At 35.6% G+C, this 19,729-nt stretch overlaps 3 protein-coding genes across 5 annotated transcripts in view; 1 reads left to right on the top strand and 2 right to left on the bottom strand.

Moving 5' to 3' along the window:
* The window catches only part of si:dkey-28b4.8 (sarcoplasmic/endoplasmic reticulum calcium ATPase 2), a 29,746-nt gene extending 29,224 nt beyond the window's left edge, over nucleotides 1–522 (bottom strand). The window contains exon 1 of the mRNA XM_027145965.2: nucleotides 159–522. The gene's annotated coding sequence lies outside the window, so the exon portion shown is untranslated. The remainder of the gene's footprint in view (nucleotides 1–158) is intronic.
* A 2,060-nt stretch (nucleotides 523–2,582) lies between these two features.
* On the bottom strand, nucleotides 2,583–5,133 carry pold4 (DNA polymerase delta 4, accessory subunit). Its single transcript, XM_027146019.2, has 5 exons — nucleotides 4,867–5,133; nucleotides 4,531–4,635; nucleotides 4,319–4,408; nucleotides 2,981–3,092; nucleotides 2,583–2,791 (listed from the first exon to the last, which is right to left on the bottom strand). Exons 2-5 carry the CDS (start codon nucleotides 4,631–4,633, stop codon nucleotides 2,767–2,769), a joined length of 330 nt encoding a protein of 109 aa, XP_027001820.1. The 5' UTR covers nucleotides 4,634–4,635; nucleotides 4,867–5,133; the 3' UTR covers nucleotides 2,583–2,766.
* A 467-nt stretch (nucleotides 5,134–5,600) lies between these two features.
* On the top strand, nucleotides 5,601–18,701 carry ssrp1b (structure specific recognition protein 1b). 3 transcript variants are annotated; one of them, XM_047812627.1, is made up of 19 exons: nucleotides 5,601–5,718; nucleotides 6,346–6,430; nucleotides 7,495–7,680; nucleotides 7,761–7,866; nucleotides 8,089–8,282; nucleotides 10,095–10,195; nucleotides 10,369–10,498; nucleotides 11,540–11,643; nucleotides 11,861–11,989; nucleotides 12,101–12,322; nucleotides 13,155–13,227; nucleotides 13,377–13,382; nucleotides 14,631–14,763; nucleotides 14,843–14,888; nucleotides 15,016–15,136; nucleotides 15,739–15,906; nucleotides 16,228–16,316; nucleotides 16,680–16,851; nucleotides 17,391–18,701. In XM_047812627.1, the coding sequence occupies exons 2-19, from the start codon at nucleotides 6,377–6,379 to the stop codon at nucleotides 17,454–17,456; spliced, it is 2,100 nt and encodes a 699-aa protein (XP_047668583.1). In that variant the 5' UTR covers nucleotides 5,601–5,718; nucleotides 6,346–6,376; the 3' UTR covers nucleotides 17,457–18,701. The 3 variants fall into 3 exon arrangements, with proteins under 3 accessions (XP_047668583.1, XP_027001819.1, XP_047668584.1); XM_047812628.1 differs by having other exon boundaries at nucleotides 5,633–5,682; XM_027146018.2 differs by lacking the exon at nucleotides 13,377–13,382.
* The last annotated feature ends 1,028 nt before the right edge of the window (nucleotides 18,702–19,729 follow it).

Raw genomic sequence — 19,729 nt, forward strand, 5'->3', positions numbered from 1 at the left:
TTGCCCTGATATACAGCAGAGATGATTTATTTAGCTTGAAGCCATGTTTGCAGGGAAGCGACAACCGCACTGCTAATGCTAAAGCTCTATAATGTGGGTTATTTCTCCCCTGTATGAGTGATTGTATTAGAGCTAACAGTAGAAAACAGTGTACTCACCACTTCACTTCTTATCGCTTCTCCTGCACCGTTACAGCAGTGATACAACACAACAATATCACCTAAATGTCCTAAAATAAACCGGCTGTATTATAATTATCCAGGGAGTCGGTTCCTGATACAGAGTCGGTTGAGATAAACAATATTTTTAGCTTATATTTCACAGACAATTCGGCATGATCTGTATAGAATCCAGGCGAATTTAAATCCCCGACATTTTTCTTCCAGTTAAGGCTTGTTTGAAAGTAAAACCGTACAATCACAACACCTCGCTTTTAATCTCGTGCCTTATTACATCTGTCTAAACGAGCACCGTTTTATTTAGTGCCAGGCCACAGAATATTATTAACAACGCCTTCTGTCGCAGGACCGACTGTCCAATCAGCATGCAGCGAATCACCCCGTGAAATCTATTTGACCAACCGCGTTGATCGCTTCAACAGGAGTCCCGCCTCCTGGTTGTTTTGCGGTTGGAGGGTAGGAACTCATCTCTTTACCCCGTTTGATCTCCACCGCTTAACAGGTGATGTGACACTCATTGTTTACTTTATTTTTATGTATCAGATAGTAACAAACTGCTATAAAATCTAATAATAATAATAATAATAATAATAATAATTATTATTATTATTATTATTATTATAATAAATAAAATTAAAAAATCTACTTAAAATGGAAAACGCATTTTTCCCCCATTAACATAGATGTGCGGTTCTGACAGAAGGGTTGCCAGATCAAGGCGATTTTCGCAAACCCATCACCAAACTGTAAACCTGCTATATGGATATTAAACTAAAAAAAATAAAAATTATAGATACATTTCACAACCAATGAACTCCGTTAAACATTCGATAACACGTGGACATTGACCTCATTAAAGGGTTAAGATTAAGAATCTGGCAACGTTGTGCACTGCGTATCATACAATGAGTTGAATATTGAACTGAACTGAAAGTGACTTATTTGAGATTATATATGTTACGAATCTGCTAGTTACACTAAAATGATCGCATAAGAATTCCACCCCATAGATGCAAAGTAAATACACCCGGTCCTGGAACTACCCATAGTTTGTTAAAAAAAAGCATAATGCAATTACAGAACTATTAATACAAATCCAGGGGTTTTTATTAAGTCTAGGAGTTTGTAAAATTATTAGTAATATTTTGCTTATAAACAAACAAATAAATTCAACAACTCAAAAGATGGTGTTCTCAGGTGATAAGCAGTGCTGGGTGTCCACCAAATTTTCCTGTAAAGACAATCCATGTGTTCAATTCACACTCAATGTGTGTATGAACAGCATGATGCTGTGTGCCATCTGACAAAAAAAAAATCCAGTATTGTCATCATGGAAGTGGTGCCTCAAGGCCAGTCTGACCCAGTTAAGAAACCATAATTATCTTTCCTTATAGATGTTGCTAATTACTATCATATTCTCTTGAGAATTCATACTTGTATAGATTTAAGCCTATATTTATCTGACCAGCATCCCCCATGACCTTACTGTTAAGAGCACTCTTTTGTTCTTGCTCTTTACTCTCTTTTTCCATGATGAGAACATATATAGCTTTCATCCTGGTCCTCCCCAAATCTCACACTATCTGGTCTGGATAAAGCTAAAGAAATGGCACATTGTTGGATTATTGTGGGAATTGGTTTACGACAGTACGAGAACATTCTGTGATTGTAACAAACATGATTTGCTATAAGAATTTATATTTTATATTATTACTCACTTCAAGAAAAACTTGTTACACAGGGGCTTGTTATCATAACCCAATGTTGGTTTAAGTATTTACATTGAATAATTGTTTTTAGTTTTATGTAGATGGTATGAAGACCATCCGATTGATTGTGCCATGTTTCAACTAGACTTAAAAAGTCGAGTTTTTCTTCCAAAATGATGTCAGGTATAGTCACAGCTTTGTTGAGCGAGCATTAAAAAAATGCCGATTTCAACAGGCTCTGGGGTTTAGAAAACACATGAATGCTCTTTAAATGTGAGTACAGACAAGTTGTTATAGTTATCCCAGCAGGGTTATACACCAGCCTGTGGGCTTTACAAAGAAATGTAGGATAAGAAACAGCCTCAGATGATGAACGTAAAACTGCGCCTTGAGGAGGGATGTAAGTGGTGCTTACGCCAGAGTATACCAACATCGCCAGATTTAGCTTAGGTATCATGTGCCAGATAATAGTTCAATTTCAATTTCAACAGTTGGCAAGCAGTGTACCTCAGTGCCATGCAGGAGGAATTCACACCAACAGCAGCCCTGCAGAAGTGTAAATCCTGAACAGGGCAACAGGAGAGTTGGTACCAGCAGCAGAAGTTCAAAATTAGGGACAATAAGCAGATGCGTAAAATGTAATCCCATATCGCAGTACAATAAAACAAAATATTGGTCATAAAGATCAAAAACGTTAAGACAAAGAAGGTTTTAATTAAACTTATAATATATAAACTTCCACTTTTAAAAAATGTAGTGTAAAATTTAGCAAGGACAAATAAAAGCAAACAGTCAAACAGCAACATTCAAACATGTCCAATCACAATAACCATGATAATCGTTTCTTTAGCTGTCTCATTTTCTTCACCCATGTTTCTTCACAGGGGGTAGTCACGCCAGAGACTGAAAAACAAAAGAAAACAAAAAATTATTGAATTTTGACCAATGTTTTATGATTCTGTGTATGTGTGTGTGAGTGTGTGTGCGTGCATGCATGCGTGTGTGTGCATGGGTGCGTGTGTATGGGTGCGTGTGTGTGCACGTGCATGTGAAAGTGTGTGTTGACATGTCATCATAAATTGTTCAAAGCACCTGTGTGTGTATTCTGGGTCTGTACTCTCTTTCAGCAGTATGTCTTTAATCTCCTGTGGGGGGTTCAGGCCATGTATAGCTGCCCTCTCCCATCTCTGCAAGCGACTAATCCCTACACACAGGTACATGAAAGAACAGAGATATCTTGGTTTGTGTGATGAAGAACAAAAATGAAATCTTTGTTAGTAAAATAATATGTCATGGCTTCATGAAAATGCTTAGAGTTATTTATTGCTTATTACTTGCTTTATTATCATTATAATAATATAACATTGTCTAGTTTTTGTATGGTAACTGGATTATTCAGAATAATTCATTATTATGAATACTTAAGCAATATCATTTATCGAAATATCAGAATGGCTACAATTCGATCTCAGGTAATCACAACCATGCTAATAATAGTGTGTATATTTTTGCTCACACAAAGCCACAGCTGGATAGAGCTTTGTATATTGCCATGAAATTCACTGACTGTCTGACTGTACTCATGACTGTCTGACAGCCCATAGTAAATGTAGCAATGTAATGAACTATTGCAAGAATTATTTAGAAAACTCAGAGTAGAGGTGTATAACCAGTTGCTCTACTAAATGTCAATGCTCTTTAAACACAGCTTGTCTGATCAGATTAGTGGACTGGAACTAATCGTTGAATATTAATCCTTTAGCTCAGTAACTAAACAGGGTAACAGAAAACTGTAAACAAGTAACAGAAAACTGATTTGAATATTATGCTATATTAACTGAATAATACGCTATATTAACTGTATGCAAGGGATGGTTCTGGGAAGGATTCATCTCAGGTTTGTTTTCATACAATTAATACAAACTGTACACCGACTGTTAACTAAATTATTTCACTTTCTTTCTTCCACATATAAAAACACACTCCCTCTCCTCTACCAACAAAAAAACCCAAAAAACATCATGAACAATTCAACTAACTTTTGAACGTAGTTACATTTTATTTTCATCAGCTGACCTAAGAAACCACTTGCAATTCAATTTAATTAAAATTTATTTCTATAGCGCTTTTTACAATTGACATCGTCTCAGAGCAGCTTTATAAACATAGAACAAAAGGTTATTATAAAGAATATTATAAAGTATAATTATATATTAATATAATACAAAATACAAGATTTAATATTAGATATATTTAAATGTGTTTGTATTTATCCCCAATGAGCAAGTCTGATGTGACTCTGGCAAGGAGAAACCCCCATGAACGGTAAAGGAAGAAACCTTGAGAGGAACCAGACTCAAAGAGAACCTCATCCTCATATGTGTGACACTGGAAGGTGCGATTATAAACATACAAATCCCTCTTAGTTACCTGTACATGGTCCGAACTGCCAGTCCAAGTCAAACCTCCTCAGCTCCTTCAGCTCGATCTCTCTCTCACTCAGTGTTGGAGGTTCTGCATCTAAGATGGTACAACATGGTAATTACTATATAACTATGAACCTCTTATTCAAAATAAATGGGTTGAATTCAAAAACCTGACTGCAAAAGCAAAGTTCTAAGCTACACACACAATAGTCTCACCTGCAGCTGGGGGAGGTGGAGGTTTCTTATCCCTTCTGTCACTTCTCTTCACTTTATTCACTACCTTGAATGTATCTGTGATGAGGCCACGTTTGGCTTTCATGTCTATAGGAAATCATAGATATTACATTTAACTAATAATAATAACATTGCAGGATTTACAGTGTCATAATTTCTCTGTTGTGAAGTGCTCAAAGGCAGAACAGCTTGACCAGCTTTTGTTTGTTGATCTAGGCTTTTTTGTTGTTGTTATATTTCTCGATCTCAAAGTAATTTATCTGACACGTACTTGCACGCACAGTAAACCTAAAAAAACGACGTCTTTAGTTTTAGTACCTTTAGTTTTATCTCAGTCAGCAGCTTTAACTGGTTTCAGTGGGTTTCACCTCCTTGGCCTGTTCGTTTACAAAACAAGGAAAGGGAGGACGACGAATACGTCATGACGTTTCATTTACATACGCGCTGGCGTGTACGTCTACGCACGTTATTTTAACTCTATAATTTGGAGTCGACTCTGATTCCGATTCCAAGGGTTGAATTGATTCAATTGAAACAAAATTCTTAACCTTTCTGTATGCAGAAGCTGGGAGTTTTCCCATGGATCCTGTCAAATATAAATATCCAGCTTTATTTGAAAATAGTAATACATTTCGAATTAAATATTTAACTCTAAAATTTGGAGTCGACTCTGATTCTGATTCCAAGGGTTGAATTGATTCAATTGAAAAAAATTCTTAACCTATCTGTATGCAGAAGCTGGGAGTTTGCCCATGGATCCTGTTAATATACATACCCAGCTCTATTTGAAAATAACAATACATTTCTAATAATGTTTATAAACCATTTCAGCCATTTATGTCATTTGAAAAAATTGTTAGACAAAACTCCATATTATCAATATGACTTGGAAAACCGAGATATAACAATCATTAATCTAATATCTATGAATATATTTATGCAGTAATATAACCGAACATATAGTCTGCTAATTCCTATTCAGCCCCTAAACCACGAACAAAAGAAATCAAAGTAGAAAAAAAACGGTGTAGAATCGATTCCAAAGCTTTAGACCTGACTCCTGTTCCCCACTGCGAGAAACCGATGAACCGATTCTTTTTTTTTGTGGGATCGACTCCCAGTTCTTGGGAACAGGTCTACTGCTGTTTTTATCTCGTTCCCGAAGAAAGCGTAATGCTGATAATATTATATAACGATATTATTCAGCCTGTTAATGATTAACGAGCGGGAAAGCATTTGTTTAGTTATTTTCACCGTCCCTGGGATATGAAAAGAGAAGCTAAAATGGGTTGTTAGTAAACACCAATGAAATGGCTAAAGAAGCTAGCCTAGCTGCATAGTAAACCGTTATTAGCACTAGCTGCACTGCGTATATTCAGCTAGCTAGCCTGTGGTGTCACTGTATGATGTGAAAGATTATACTATACTATACTATAGAGGGAGAGGTGACTGAGAGAGCTATGCTGAGCTGAACTCTTGCACTTCAGGCATTTTATTTTTCCACCTTCAGATTGTCAGTTACTACACAGAGCACAAACATTGCAGTAATACCATCAGTCCTGTCACATATATATAATATTTACTATATTTATATACTATATTGTCTGAACATCTGATCTGTTTCAAATTATTTTACCCTGACATTTGGCACATACGATACCCAGTATAAGTGGTCTTGCAAACTCAGCACCACCATAAACCATCTTTACCCTGCTCATGAACCTCTTAAAAGCAGAAATGTTAAAAAATAATCAAGCACTGAAATGAACGCTGATTACTTTCCTCTTACTGATGCAGATTGTGATCATTGGGACGAGAGAGCGCTACCATGAGTGATGTTCTGGAGTTTAGTGACATTTATCAGGAGGTCAAGGGTTCCTGGGTGAGTAGGTCTTGTAAAAGTTTTAAGGTTCATATGTAATTAGATAAATGTGTCTTGGGTTTTGATGATTATAATTATTTATCACAAATGTATTTCTGTTCTGTTTTCTGAACTCCTTTGATACTCAAATAACTACATTTCTTTTAGATTTTGCATTTTATTCTTAAATCCTCTTTCATAATTCTTTTTAAAATGTTGAATAAAAAAGTTATCGGATGTAGAATTTTGTTACCGTATGTAAATCAACGTATGTAACACCTCAACACAGGACTGTGTTTGGCAGATGATCTGCATTGACTGGTTTATAACAAAATTCTGTTATTGTTATTGTTTATATGGTGATTTTTTTTCTGTATGGAGTGATTTATGCAGCATTTATGGAAGGAGTCTCCAGTGTCAGTCAGAGGTGAAGGTGGAACTGTACAGTTTCAGACACTGGGAAAGTCTTTAGGACGGAGCACACTGAGCTTTGCGGTTTCAGGCTTTTGTCAATATGTTTACTTCTAGAGTGAGAAAAGTAGTGATGCTGGTGTGGGAACAGATGTTTATAACCCACATTATAATAGGGATAAATTGTGTCGCAGATGTTCCACATCATTAAATGTACTAACTGTAAAAGGATAGATAGTATAACTTTATTTTTTTATTTAATAAAAAACAAACACTCACTGTGTTTGGAAAATAATCAGGGTGGTAACAGTAGCTCTGCTTTGCGTGGGCCATATCACAACACCCTGTCAAATTTTCCAATATCAGCATCCCAAAAGTATTTTATTTCTTAAAATTCATCCTTTTAATTACAAGAGTTTTAGTCAGATGCATTATGTTAAACATCATCGACTTGCTCGGAAAATATATAATAATATAATAACATGTTTATGTAGTTCTAATTATGTGACAGAATGCTTTTAAAAAGAAAATAATTAGGCAAAAATCTTTGTTTTTCAAATGTCTTTATATGTCTCACTTATGTATTTGGAAACAAACATGTACATGATAAGATTTTATTGGTTTTCAATCATGGACTCTTATTCTTACTTTCCAAATTGTGTCTCTTGCTGTAGAATGACGGGCGTCTGCGGTTCAGTAAGCAGATGGTGGTTTATAAAAACAGTAAGACGGGTAAAGTGGACAGTATCCCTGTCCCAGAGCTCAGTCAGGCCCAGTGGAGGAGGGTCTGCCTGGGTCACAGCATCAAACTGTCCACCAGCACTGGACACGTGTACAAATATGATGGCTTTAAAGACACCGTGAGTCTGAAGGTTGTAGAACTTAAAAGCAGAAGCAGTATATAAGCTTCATTTTACATTTTTTCCTCTTTGTTTTTCAGGACTTTGAAAAAATCTCGGAGTATTTTAAAGATAATTACAAAGTGGAGCTGACCGAAAAAGACATGTGTGTGAAAGGCTGGAACTGGGGCACTGCTAAATTCAATGGTCAGCAAAGCTTTTATAATATATCATAATAGGCACCAGTTTGCTTTTTTTAATGTCAAGGTATCATTTTAGAAACATGAAGTTGATTAATTCTCTGTACACTTTGGGGTATGCTGTTATTGAGTAATAATAAACTAAAGTTGTGACAACTGTAGCCTTGCTTAATGGCAGGCATTTAACAGCACTGCACCTGTGTGTTTTATTCCTGCCTGTTATGTTTAGGCCCACTGCTGTCATTTGAAGTGAGTGACACTCCTGTGTTTGAGATTCCGCTGTCCAGTGTATCACAGTGTACCACTGGAAAAAATGAAGTCACTCTGGAGTTTCATCAGAATGATGATACAGAGGTGTCGCTCATGGAGGTGCGTTTTTATGTCCCACCCAGTACAGGAGATGAGGGGGCGGACCCTGTAGAGGTGAGACAGTGTGTACTGTATGTGTGTGTGTGGGTGTGTGTGTGTGTGTTGTGTGTGTGTAAAATGAGCAAAATCTAGTTCACAAATGTCCCCATGATTTTATTTTAACCACACTATTGCTGAAGCAGGTATCTTATCCATTAAAGTTGATTTTAATATTTTTCCTACTATGACCAGTAGATAGCACACTTCTCCACAAAAAGGAGACAGTGAAACTAAATTCTGTAACCGTTAACTGTGTGCTAAAGAAAAACCTTCGGTTGCAGCTAGCTTCAGGGTTACTTTTTAATGAATATAAGGATTGGAATTAATAATATAATCAACACAGTTATTGATAAATCATCATAGTGGATACACATTAGATCTAATATAAAAAATGCCATCTTGTATAAGACCATTTATTGAATTTGCACTTTGTATTTTCACAGTAACCTGAAAATGATGCATTAAATATTAAATATAATATTAGATTAGATTAGATTCAACTTTATTGTCATTGTGCAAGGTACATGTACAGAGCCAATGAAATGCAGTTAGCATCTAACCAGAAGTGCATAGTTGGCTTATTTACAAGTGGCAGTGTAATAAATAAGGGTATGAGGTTATACAGAAGGTGTAGTAATATGTACATATAACTGAATAAGGGTATATATACTGTAGTGTGGTTTTTATATGATACAGTATGAAGTATGACAGATATAGCTGTACAAAAGGAATGTCATTATGAATATATATATGTATGTATGTATGTATATATATATATATATATATATATATATATATATATATATATATATATATATATATATGTGTATATATACACACACACACACACAGAGACTAGACAGAATAAATATGGATGGACACACAGAAGTGTAATGATAGTTTTTGGGTGGTGCAAGGATGCATGATTTTAAAGTGGTGCAAAATAGTGCAAAACACAGAAGAAAAGTGACTATATTGTGGTGATTGTTATCTATAATTCATGTAAAAATACTGCTTGTTAATGTGTGTTTTATAAGACTCTGTTAGGGTGTTGAATTTTTCTTTTTTGTCTGCTATCTAATCAACTGCATAAATGGGTCTGTGTGAAATATCTAGTGGCATGTGGATATATTTCAGCCATTATGGTTAAATATCCAGAGTTTGTATATGGAATATGACACCACTTACATACACATAACCCAGACGTATAGTTATTGTAAAATGTGTGTGCGTCCTAAAGCCTCTGCAGCAGCATCAGCAGAATGCTGCAGTGGATAGTGTCTTGAAGTTCTTATAGCACTTAAATAATCACATATGTGTGTTTTCTTAAACTGGAATTGCATCCAATAGATGACTGACTACAACAGGAGTTATATTTTAAAACTTGAAACATCAAAAAAAAAAAGAGAAAATATGTTTTCAAAATTAAAAATAGAAATACAACCCCAAATAACTCAAACACTTGTTTTTTTCTTTATATGTATTTACATTTAAGGTATTAAGCAGACACCCTTATCCAGAGTGACTTAAATTTTTATCTTATACTGTACAACTGAGAAATTGAGGCTTACAGGCCAGAAGGAGCTGGGATTTGAACTCACAACCTTCTGACTGGTAGACTAACACCTTAACCACTAGACTACCACATCCCCAAAGTATAATGTATAATTCTATGTATAATATACTTTTGTTCGGTATAATTTTGAGCATTTTATATTAGGACTTTAACAGTTAACGATCTAAACTATACAGGCTGTGACACAGTATACTAAATGATGATAAATGGTGATAAATGATGGTAAATGATGAACTATGCTGTTGTTTCAGGCATTTGCCCAGAATATTCTTTCTAAGGCAGATGTGATTCAGGCTACAGGAGACGCTGTGTGTATTTTCCGAGAGCTGCAGTGTCTTACACCCAGGGGAAGGTACACCAGTACATACACACTTACAAACACAAATACCAAACTGCATGTTGGTCAAAGCAGTTCTTATGTCATATGTTCCATCTTAGAAAGAAAGAAATTCCAAATAAAGTGTTAAGATTAAGTTTAAAAATTGCCTAGGTGGGATGAAATGTCTTGTTACTCTCTCTGGGCAGGTATGATATACGTATCTACCCCACCTTCCTGCATCTGCATGGTAAGACATTTGACTACAAGATCCCCTACACCACAGTGCTGCGTCTTTTCCTGCTCCCCCACAAGGACCAGAGACAGATGTTCTTCGTGGTAAGTGAAGGGTCTCAAAGTGTTATCTGATCTAATTTATGGCACGCTTCGGTAAAAAATTATGAATGTTTTTAGTCTGTTTTGACTGGTTTAAAGTTGGAACATTTTAAGCCATTTCATGAAGAATTAGTAATATGGATAAATATCGTAAATATTGTAGCTGAAAGGTAAAACATAAACAGTTAAGCAAAAAAAAGCATATTAATGGTTTTTTTAAGCCTATGATTCTATGATAGGAAACCAAAAAAAGGCTGTAATTATACAATTATGCAAACATTCATTTGCATAAACTTATTTATATCTATTTTTCCTTTATAGGACGTAAGTGCTTAGGTCATTTATTCCATTCAGATATTGACCCATAGCTGGAGAATAATGTACTGTAGGCAGTATTTGAAGTAATAAAAATGTAGAGGTTAGAGCACTGTTAGCACTGATTCAATACCCAGTGTCAGTATCAGCCAATACCAGCAAAAATGGCGAGGATATTATAGAAAATATATCAGATATCAGATTCTGCAGCAAATGGCAAAGCTTTGTATTGGATTTGTTAAAGAAAGTTATTTTTATAGGTCAAAATGTTTACATATGGAGAGACTCGACAGTATTATTTTTTTGTTTGAACTGTTTTAATTATGTTCATAATTTATTCTATTTTTGTGAGTGAAGGAGTTTAACTCTGTAGTGCTTAGTTTACATTACTTTAAAGAAAACGGTGATACTGTGCCTTCTCTTGAAGAGATTGCAGCTTCATACACAATAAGTACCACATTTTTTAGCTGTGGTGTAGCTATTTTAAGGTTTTATCTGTTATGTTTCTGAAGTAATTGGTGCATAAATTAAAAAAAAGTACATTATGTGTTTTTTCATATGTTAATATTGTTTTGGATTAATTCATCAAAACCCCAGAAGTTCATTAGTCATGGCCTTTACTTCGGTGAAGGCTGATACAGTCTGTGAAAGCAGTGTTTCTGAGACTTTATGAGCCCAAAAATCTTATTTTATATTTTCTCTGTGTATTACTTATCTCTGTTTAAACAGATCAGTCTGGATCCTCCCATTAAACAAGGACAAACCCGCTATCACTTTCTCATCCTGCTATTTTCCAAGGACGAGGATATCAACCTCACCCTCAACATGAGCGAGTGAGTGAGCGAGAGTTGGAGAGTTGGAGATGAAAGAGTAAGATGAAAAACTTTAAAGCCTGAATGTGGTTCATACGAGACATGTTAAGTTAGAACATGATTTACAGACAGCCAAGACATGGACAAAGAAGATGCATTAAACAGAGTTGTTCAATAAGTGCTTAATATTTGTAAGCAGTTGTAGATGCTCTTGCGGTGACTTTTGTCTCCATTGCAGGGAAGAGGTAGAGAGGCGATTTGAAGGAAAGCTGACTAAGAACATGTCTGGCTCTCTATATGAGATGGTCAGCAGGGTTATGAAGGCTCTTGTCAACAGGAAGATCACAGTACCTGGAAACTTTCAGGGGTAACACAAACACATCTACACAAGAAAAGATAAAACTCACTTAGATTCCTACAATTTGTTAGTTAGTTAATGCTGGTATGTTAAATATGTTTCTTTTTTGTCTCTTTATAGTCACTCTGGGGCTCAGTGTATCACTTGCTCCTATAAGGCCAGCTCAGGTCTGCTGTATCCTCTGGAGAGAGGCTTCATCTACGTTCACAAGCCCCCAGTGCATCTGCGCTTCGAGGAGATCTCCTGTGTGAACTTTGCCAGAGGCACCACAACCACACGCTCGTTTGACTTTGAAATTGAGACCAAACAGGGCAGCCAGTACACATTCAGCAGTATTGAGAGGTAGAAAGTTATTTCACATGATCACAATTATCTCTTCAAATTTGTGTTTTAAAAGATAATTTTTTAATTGTAATAGAAAACATTCCAGATACTGTGATTAGGTGCTTTAGTATTATGGAAGTCATTCTTTGTCATCGATCAGTTACAGAGCAGGTCTTAAAGAACTACCAGTTTGCTTTTCAACCTATTTTTATCTACCACAACTATAGTACATGGATGATTTCAACGGACAAGAATTTTAATATAGTTACCTAAACAGTGAGAAAATTGACTTGAAGAAATAAAGTGTTTGCCCTGTCACTGGAAGATCACGTTCAATCAAGTTCAAAGGCCCAGTGATGCCACAGCCATCCATGACCAGGAGACAATCCTGCAAAATTGGCAGTACTTTCTGTCCATGGCTCACATTTTAAGTCTATATGCAGTTGAAAATATATGACCATATAATGCAATTTGATTTAATTCATTTAAACCTACTCCAGTGTCTGTTACTTGGTTCTATTACCATTGAGTGTTATCTTCAATGTAAAAAAATTGCAGTACTCTTTACAATAACTTTCAGTAGGTCAAAGATTTAATGAATTTATATCCATCACACCAAACTACCAATATTACAACTGATTATAAATGAGTAATTATATCCAGGCTTGATTTAATACTGCACGATCTTTATAAAAACCATAATATAAAGACTTATGCAAGGTAATTATCTACTCACTACTTTTACATGCACTGACAGACAATTACAGTCAATACTGCCACTGAAAACATGCACTGTTTTAATGTGCTGGTTGATCAACCTACTGTTCTCCTCTTCTATTCCTTCTTTTAGAGAAGAGTATGGGAAGTTGTTCGATTTTGTCAATGCTAAGAAACTGAGCATCAAGAACAGAGGCTTCAAAGAGGTAGGACATTTAGAGTCCAGCGTATCATTGACATCAATCATACATCAGTCATATCTTCAGAATGTGAACCCCATGCATGGTTGTTGTACTTCAGAAACTCATTCTCCTTTGTATCTTTGTTTTGTGTGTGTACGTTTATGTTCCTGTAGAAAAAGGTTGGTACGAGACTTGTAGTTTGAGTGGTCCTTTAATTAAATGTTTGCTATATGTTCATTTATTAGAGCAAATAACATCAAGACGTGTCTTCTGATACAGGGTGCCTGCAGGACCTTCATATCCTACCAGTATGAAATTGTTTTTCAAATGAAAGTGTTTCGTAATTCGTATTACATTTTGATGGTCTTACATTTTAAGCTAGAAAATACTGTGTTGGAAACTTATTTGACCTTATTTTCTGGATAAAGGAGTTTTAATGGTGGGGACAAACATGTTAGCTACTTGAAGTTGATCTAGAGAAGTAAATACAGAGAATTTCAACCAAAAGCCTGTGAATGAGTTATAACTACATATTACTATATCAGAATCAGAAAGAGCTTTAATTGCCAGGCATGTTTTCACATGAGAGAAATTTGTTTTAGTGACAAAATATATATAGATATTACTATATATATACAGTACTATAGAAACAATTATTTTGTTAGCATGAGCTATTTACTACAAGCCTGCGATTTGAAATACCTTTAGTATTACTGTCAGAGCTGCTGTTGTACAAAATATGTCATTAACCTTAGATCAATCCCTTCAAATTGGTCTTTATTTGATGTGGGATCCCAAGTTGTACAAAAGGTTTTGCCCTAGAACCTCCAGTAAACTGCCTGTGCTCTTTGGGTAGGAGCATACTCTCTCTCCTCTGTCAATAAATAGTCACTAGCCAATCATAGGCATCTTTGAGTGGATATACAGTATGTGGAAGGGGGCTGGACACCTGTCTGGCCAAGAAGGGAGAAAACTGGAGAAAAAATATACTTGGCCTTGCAAATGATTTAAAATATACAACTTTAATCCAGTGATACCTGCAGATGCCCTTTAATGCTTTGCAAAGCAGTCTGGTGCAAAATTTGCTTGGTCTTGATTGAAACATTTTTGGGATGCAATGGTTGTGTTCAAGACACAGAGTTTTAAGTCTTGGAATACATGTATCAATGGACATGTATATACTGTATATCAAGGAACCTGCAGATTTGTGTCAGTTTAATGTGTATTATGACCACAACCATTGCTTAAGGGTTTTGAAAAGGCTGTGGGACCACTGTGTGCGAATAATAATAATAATGGCTGTAATGTGTGTTAATATTAATTGGGTAAAGGGGTTTTTGTGTGAGAATGACTAACCTTGAGATTTAATACATTTCCTAGTGTTTGAACACTTATTTCATATTTCATTTTAATTTCCATAATGTCAGGGTATGAAGGTCAGAGATGACATGTACAGTGACTCTGATGAGGATCAGCATGACGCGTATCTGGAGCGCATGAAGCAGGAAGGGAAGATCCGTGAAGAGGCCAATGACAGCGATGACTCGGAGGCTGGCAGCGGTGAGTGATGACTGACCCAGCCACTGAGAGATATATATGATTTTAAGGGTCTAAATTCTGACTCGTTCTCTCATCACAGATGAATCATTTAACCCTGGAGATGAAGATGATGATGTCGCAGAAGAGTATGTGGCTTTGATTAAAATCTCTAATCTCTTTTGTACCTAATCATTGCTTCGCAGTAGTGGGCATGTAAACTAAAAAAATATTTGCTGTGCCTTTTCACAAGGTGTGAGACTCTGTGTGTTTCAGGTATGACAGTAAAGCCTCAGCCAGTGAAAGTAGTGCTGAAGGTGCAGACAGTGAAGAAGACAGAAAAAAGAAACCTGTCAAAAAAGCCAAAACTGTGAAGGAGGCTAAGCACAAAAAGGAGGTGAAAACAGAGGGGGTGTAGATATATTAAGCATTTTGGTGGAAATAACCTTATTGTGTAAACCTTATGGAATTAAGTGTGTACAGACTAATAGTGCTCACACCTTTCGTCTGTGTTTCAGTGAAGTCACTAAATAATTCATAGCAGTTAAACTGAACAATATGCTTTAAAAGGTTTTGTATTTTTTAAATTTATGCTAATTTAGTTAGAATACGATCTTTTGCATATGCTATATATGCTGTGTAAGGATTTTACACATTAGCATGCGAACTGTGGACACTTTGTTTGTTGACTTCTATGTCTAACATTTTGTTAACATAGATAAAATAATTATGTTTAAATCATGTGAAAGAATCTCTAAAAGAAATCATTGAGGACAAAAACGTTGAAGCCGTCATTTGCTACGGTGCCAGGGTACAAAAGAAGACAGAAATTAAAAACAGACAATTATTTTTTCAGTAGATATCTAATAGTCTAAAAGTCTGAGTATGAAATCTAATCACTGAAGAAAACACATTCTGTTGGAGCAGATATAAATCTTACTAGCAAAGAGTTAGTGTTTAATATGTTTAATATTCTATATGGTTCCTGGGCATGTACAGAAGAAGATGAAGGACAACAGCGCCCCTAAGAGGCCAATGAGTGCCTATATGCTGTGGCTCAACTCCAGCAGAGATCGCATTAAAGCTGAAAACCCTGGAATCTCAGTCACTGAGATTTTAAAGAAGGCTGGTGAGATGTGGAAGCAGATCAGCAAGGAAAAGAAAGAGGTGATAAATGTATTTAATTTTGTCCCATCTTGTTTTCAAACTGTAATAAATTGCGTGAATATTAATAAATGTTAATTCTGGGATTTATGTCCTAGAAAGTGCACAGAAAAAAGAAAAATAGAAAAACATCTATAGAAAAATAGAGCGCTGATGTTTAAAAATATAAACATGACAACATTTTATTTTAAGCATTTTTAAGCTCTTTCCCACGAACATGAAAAAGAGATTAAAATGCTTAAAATTGTTACATTTAAAAATTTCATTGTTGTTTGAATTGTATTTGCTTCATTTTTACGTTTCACTGTGTTCACTTTTTGACAGGAGTGGGAAGGGAAATCTGAGGAAGCCAAGAAAGAATACGAGCGAGCGATGAAACAGTACAGAGAAAAAAGTGGAGGCACCTCAAAAAAGTACTTCACACAATCTGTTCACAAAAAACTCTGTTCACACTTTTCAGTCACAGTTGGCTTCTTAAAATGATTACTACTGTATAACCAATCACATTATATTCATAGATTAGCTCCATAGATTATGGTCAGACATGACAATGGATTAGTGTTTAATCCAAGACATGACAAAACATCAGCTTTGATCCAGATGTAGTAATTAACAGTGCATTAGGGATCACAGTTTTTTTTTATCTGCACTACTGATATGATGGAAGCCTGCAGTAATGCAAATATTAGCTAAATAGTAGCTTCTAATAGCTGTAATGTCCCGTAATGGGGAAACAACCATTTGTTATATATTCTTTTCCTTTTATTTCAATTAAGGCCAAGAAAGAAAGGAGGAAAAAGTGACGAGAGAAAGAAAAAGAAGTTAGGTGGAGGGAGGGAAAGAGAGAGGAACAAGCCAGCCGGGAACGAAAGCTTTAAAAGTCCTGAGTTCATCTCCAGTGAGGAGAGTTCGTCCGAGTCCAACCGTGGAAAAGGCCGTAAACGCAAGGTTGGAACACACACACACACACACACACACACACACACACACACACACACACACATAAAATAATGATAATGTTAAGGTTCATTTTAGGTGTAAGGTTTTTTAATAAAGAAAAGAAATTACAAATTCAATTAATTTGACGGCAGCAAGGAAAAACTCTCTGAGATGATATGAGGAAGAAACCTTCAGAGGAACTAGGCTCAGAAGGGAACCCATCCACATTTGGGAATAATTGTCTGTCTTATTTTGAAAAAAGACTTTCTGAAAAAGTGTTATGTAATTAATCATGATTAATATATACACAAGTGTGGAAAAGTCTGCATTTTGTCCTACTGTCAGCCAGTGGTGAGTTTGAATCTTAGTTCCACCACTGCGGGGCCCCTGAGCACGGCTCTTAGCCCTCAATTGTATAAAAAGTGAGATTCAAATGTACTTTAAGGGTGTCTGCTAAATGCTGTAAATGTTAAAGTATCATTACCTCTTGCTAAATTTTAGCATTTCTAATTGTCTAATGTTTGTCTGTGTCTTGATACACACACCAGGGCTCGGATAATGAGGAGAAACAAGCAAGCAGCACTCCCAGCTCAGAGGAGTCTGTCTCAGACTAAGACACTAGCAGCATGACAGAGCATGAAAGAAAGAGACAGGACAATGGAGTCGTCGTGCCCTGTCCACGTGTGTTTTCATTTTCATATTCTTTCTCCATGTTTAATTTTATCCATTTTAGTATGCATTTTATATAACAAACACTAACATGTATTACTTTCTAACCTGCTTAACTCTGATGTTTCTAGTAAGTACCATGTGTTATGTGAATACATTAAGGTTGGAAAAAATCTCAAAAACATTTGAAGATGATGTTATTGAATATGTTAAACAACTTCTCGGTCACAATGTGAATTTAAGCAAATGTGTAATATCGATCTTGTTTACTCCTTTGTACAAAAGGTCAGATTTTCCATAAGTTTTATCCCTTTCACTGAAGCATGTGTTCAGACAACACTGAAGGTGTTTCAATAATTTTCTAACACAGGAGTTTTTTTAAACCAAGACTTTTTTTTTATTTTATTTCAATGCTCATAGTCATTGTAATACGTTATCATTTCTATAGTAACAATTTACTGGGACTTGTATAGTGGACATTCAGATTTTTTTTATTAATGTAAATGTGAAGCTTCTGTGAGAACATTTTTAGAAGGAGTCCCTAATGCCAGCACTTTGCAACAATCAGAGGTACAGCTGTTCCTTTTTCTGTCTGATGAAGGAACAAATTTTTATAATGTAAGTAATTACACAAACAGATTGTTTAAGCAGACAAAAAAAATGTATTTGCCATCATTTAAGAGATAAATGAATAAATAAACATTTCGCAAAGGTTTTACAGCATTAAACCTTTAAAATAGACAAAAATATGGTGTGTATTCCATTGTTCAATAAATAAAGTGTTTAGCATTGGCATATTGCTGCGGTATGAGAGGAATGAAGCACTTCATGAACATACTGTAAGTGGTAAATAATCACACCCCCCTGTCTTTTTATTATTTCCCTGTCATCTTATGTTCTTTATAGAATGATGTTTCAAAACAAATAATAATTTATTACAACCCCAGAGCACCTTTACATCATTGCTGATGATTGTGTTATAAATATATTCTGTAAGTATTTAAGTGTTTTCATCTTTCTGGTGTTCAATATTGCCCTCGTCATTTCAAACTGGTATTTATTAATGCTTGTTGTGACCTGACAGCTTTTTGTGGATGTTCAGTATAAGCCAAAATGTTAATGTGTTCAGTCCAATTTTTGAGCAACAGACTGTAAGTTCTCATTAAATCCCTATTTTATATAAGGAGCAACACATTTCTCTTGTTTCTTCTTTCTGAGTCTGTTTTTTTTATGGTATATTAATTGTATTGTTGTCTGCAGTGTAGTTTGCATCTTGGCTCCGTTGCACCATCAACCACATACACCACAAACCTTTTCAAACATATTGTCAGTAAGTGGAAGCCTCATTGTGGTTTTTGACAAGGAGAAATGGAAAGAAGAGAAGCCTGTTTGGAATGTGGTTTGTGAAAGAAATGGGGTAAAACAGGAAGACAGGGAACCAGACGAACGGAGGCACAGCAGTGCGGTCACAGAGGATGGAAAGATTTAAGGTTGGTTGTTGATGCTATAGTTTCAGAGTGGAACCAGAAAGACCATGTTGGAGATAAAGAGGCAGACAATGGAGACTGTCAGTGTCCAAGTGAGTGCAACTTGATACTACGCTCACATATACACACATTAGTGTGCATTAACTCTGTCTGATCACTCCATTTTGACTTGAATCCTCATGTCCGTTAGGTCAGGGTCTCTGTCCTCATCACTGAAACTTTCTTTCTGCACTTTTCTGCTGACATGGCCTGTCTTAATCTATTCATCCATGAGCAGTATATATTACATAATCATCATCCGTCTCATTTATGCTGAAATGTTTTGATTCATCCATGGCGATGAAAGAAAAAGAGATTTCATAACATTGAGTTTATACCTCAAAGAAAGTTAAATCAATGAGTTTGTAGCTAAATTAAAGTATAAAGCTGCTGGAGATAAACAGATGGTTTAGAACTTTGAACTACTTAACAAAGAAAGTAAATGTTCAATATTTTAAATATAATATTCAGGATTCTGCTAAGTGCCTAATGAGATGTATGCCTATTTCTAGGTGTCTTAAATATAAGCAAATGTGTGATATTGAACATGTAAAAAAGGTTTTCTTTTCTGCATGCCACTCACGCCTTGCAACATGTGATCGGGTTGATCGAAAATGCACTGTTAGGTTTTACACAAACTTGTGTAATCAGTATCATCTCGAGTGCATGCTGTCATTAAAATAAAAAAGGGG

This window comes from Tachysurus fulvidraco, chromosome 4 (genome assembly GCF_022655615.1).
Source record: "Tachysurus fulvidraco isolate hzauxx_2018 chromosome 4, HZAU_PFXX_2.0, whole genome shotgun sequence".
NCBI classification, from domain to species: Eukaryota; Metazoa; Chordata; class Actinopteri; order Siluriformes; family Bagridae; genus Tachysurus; species Tachysurus fulvidraco.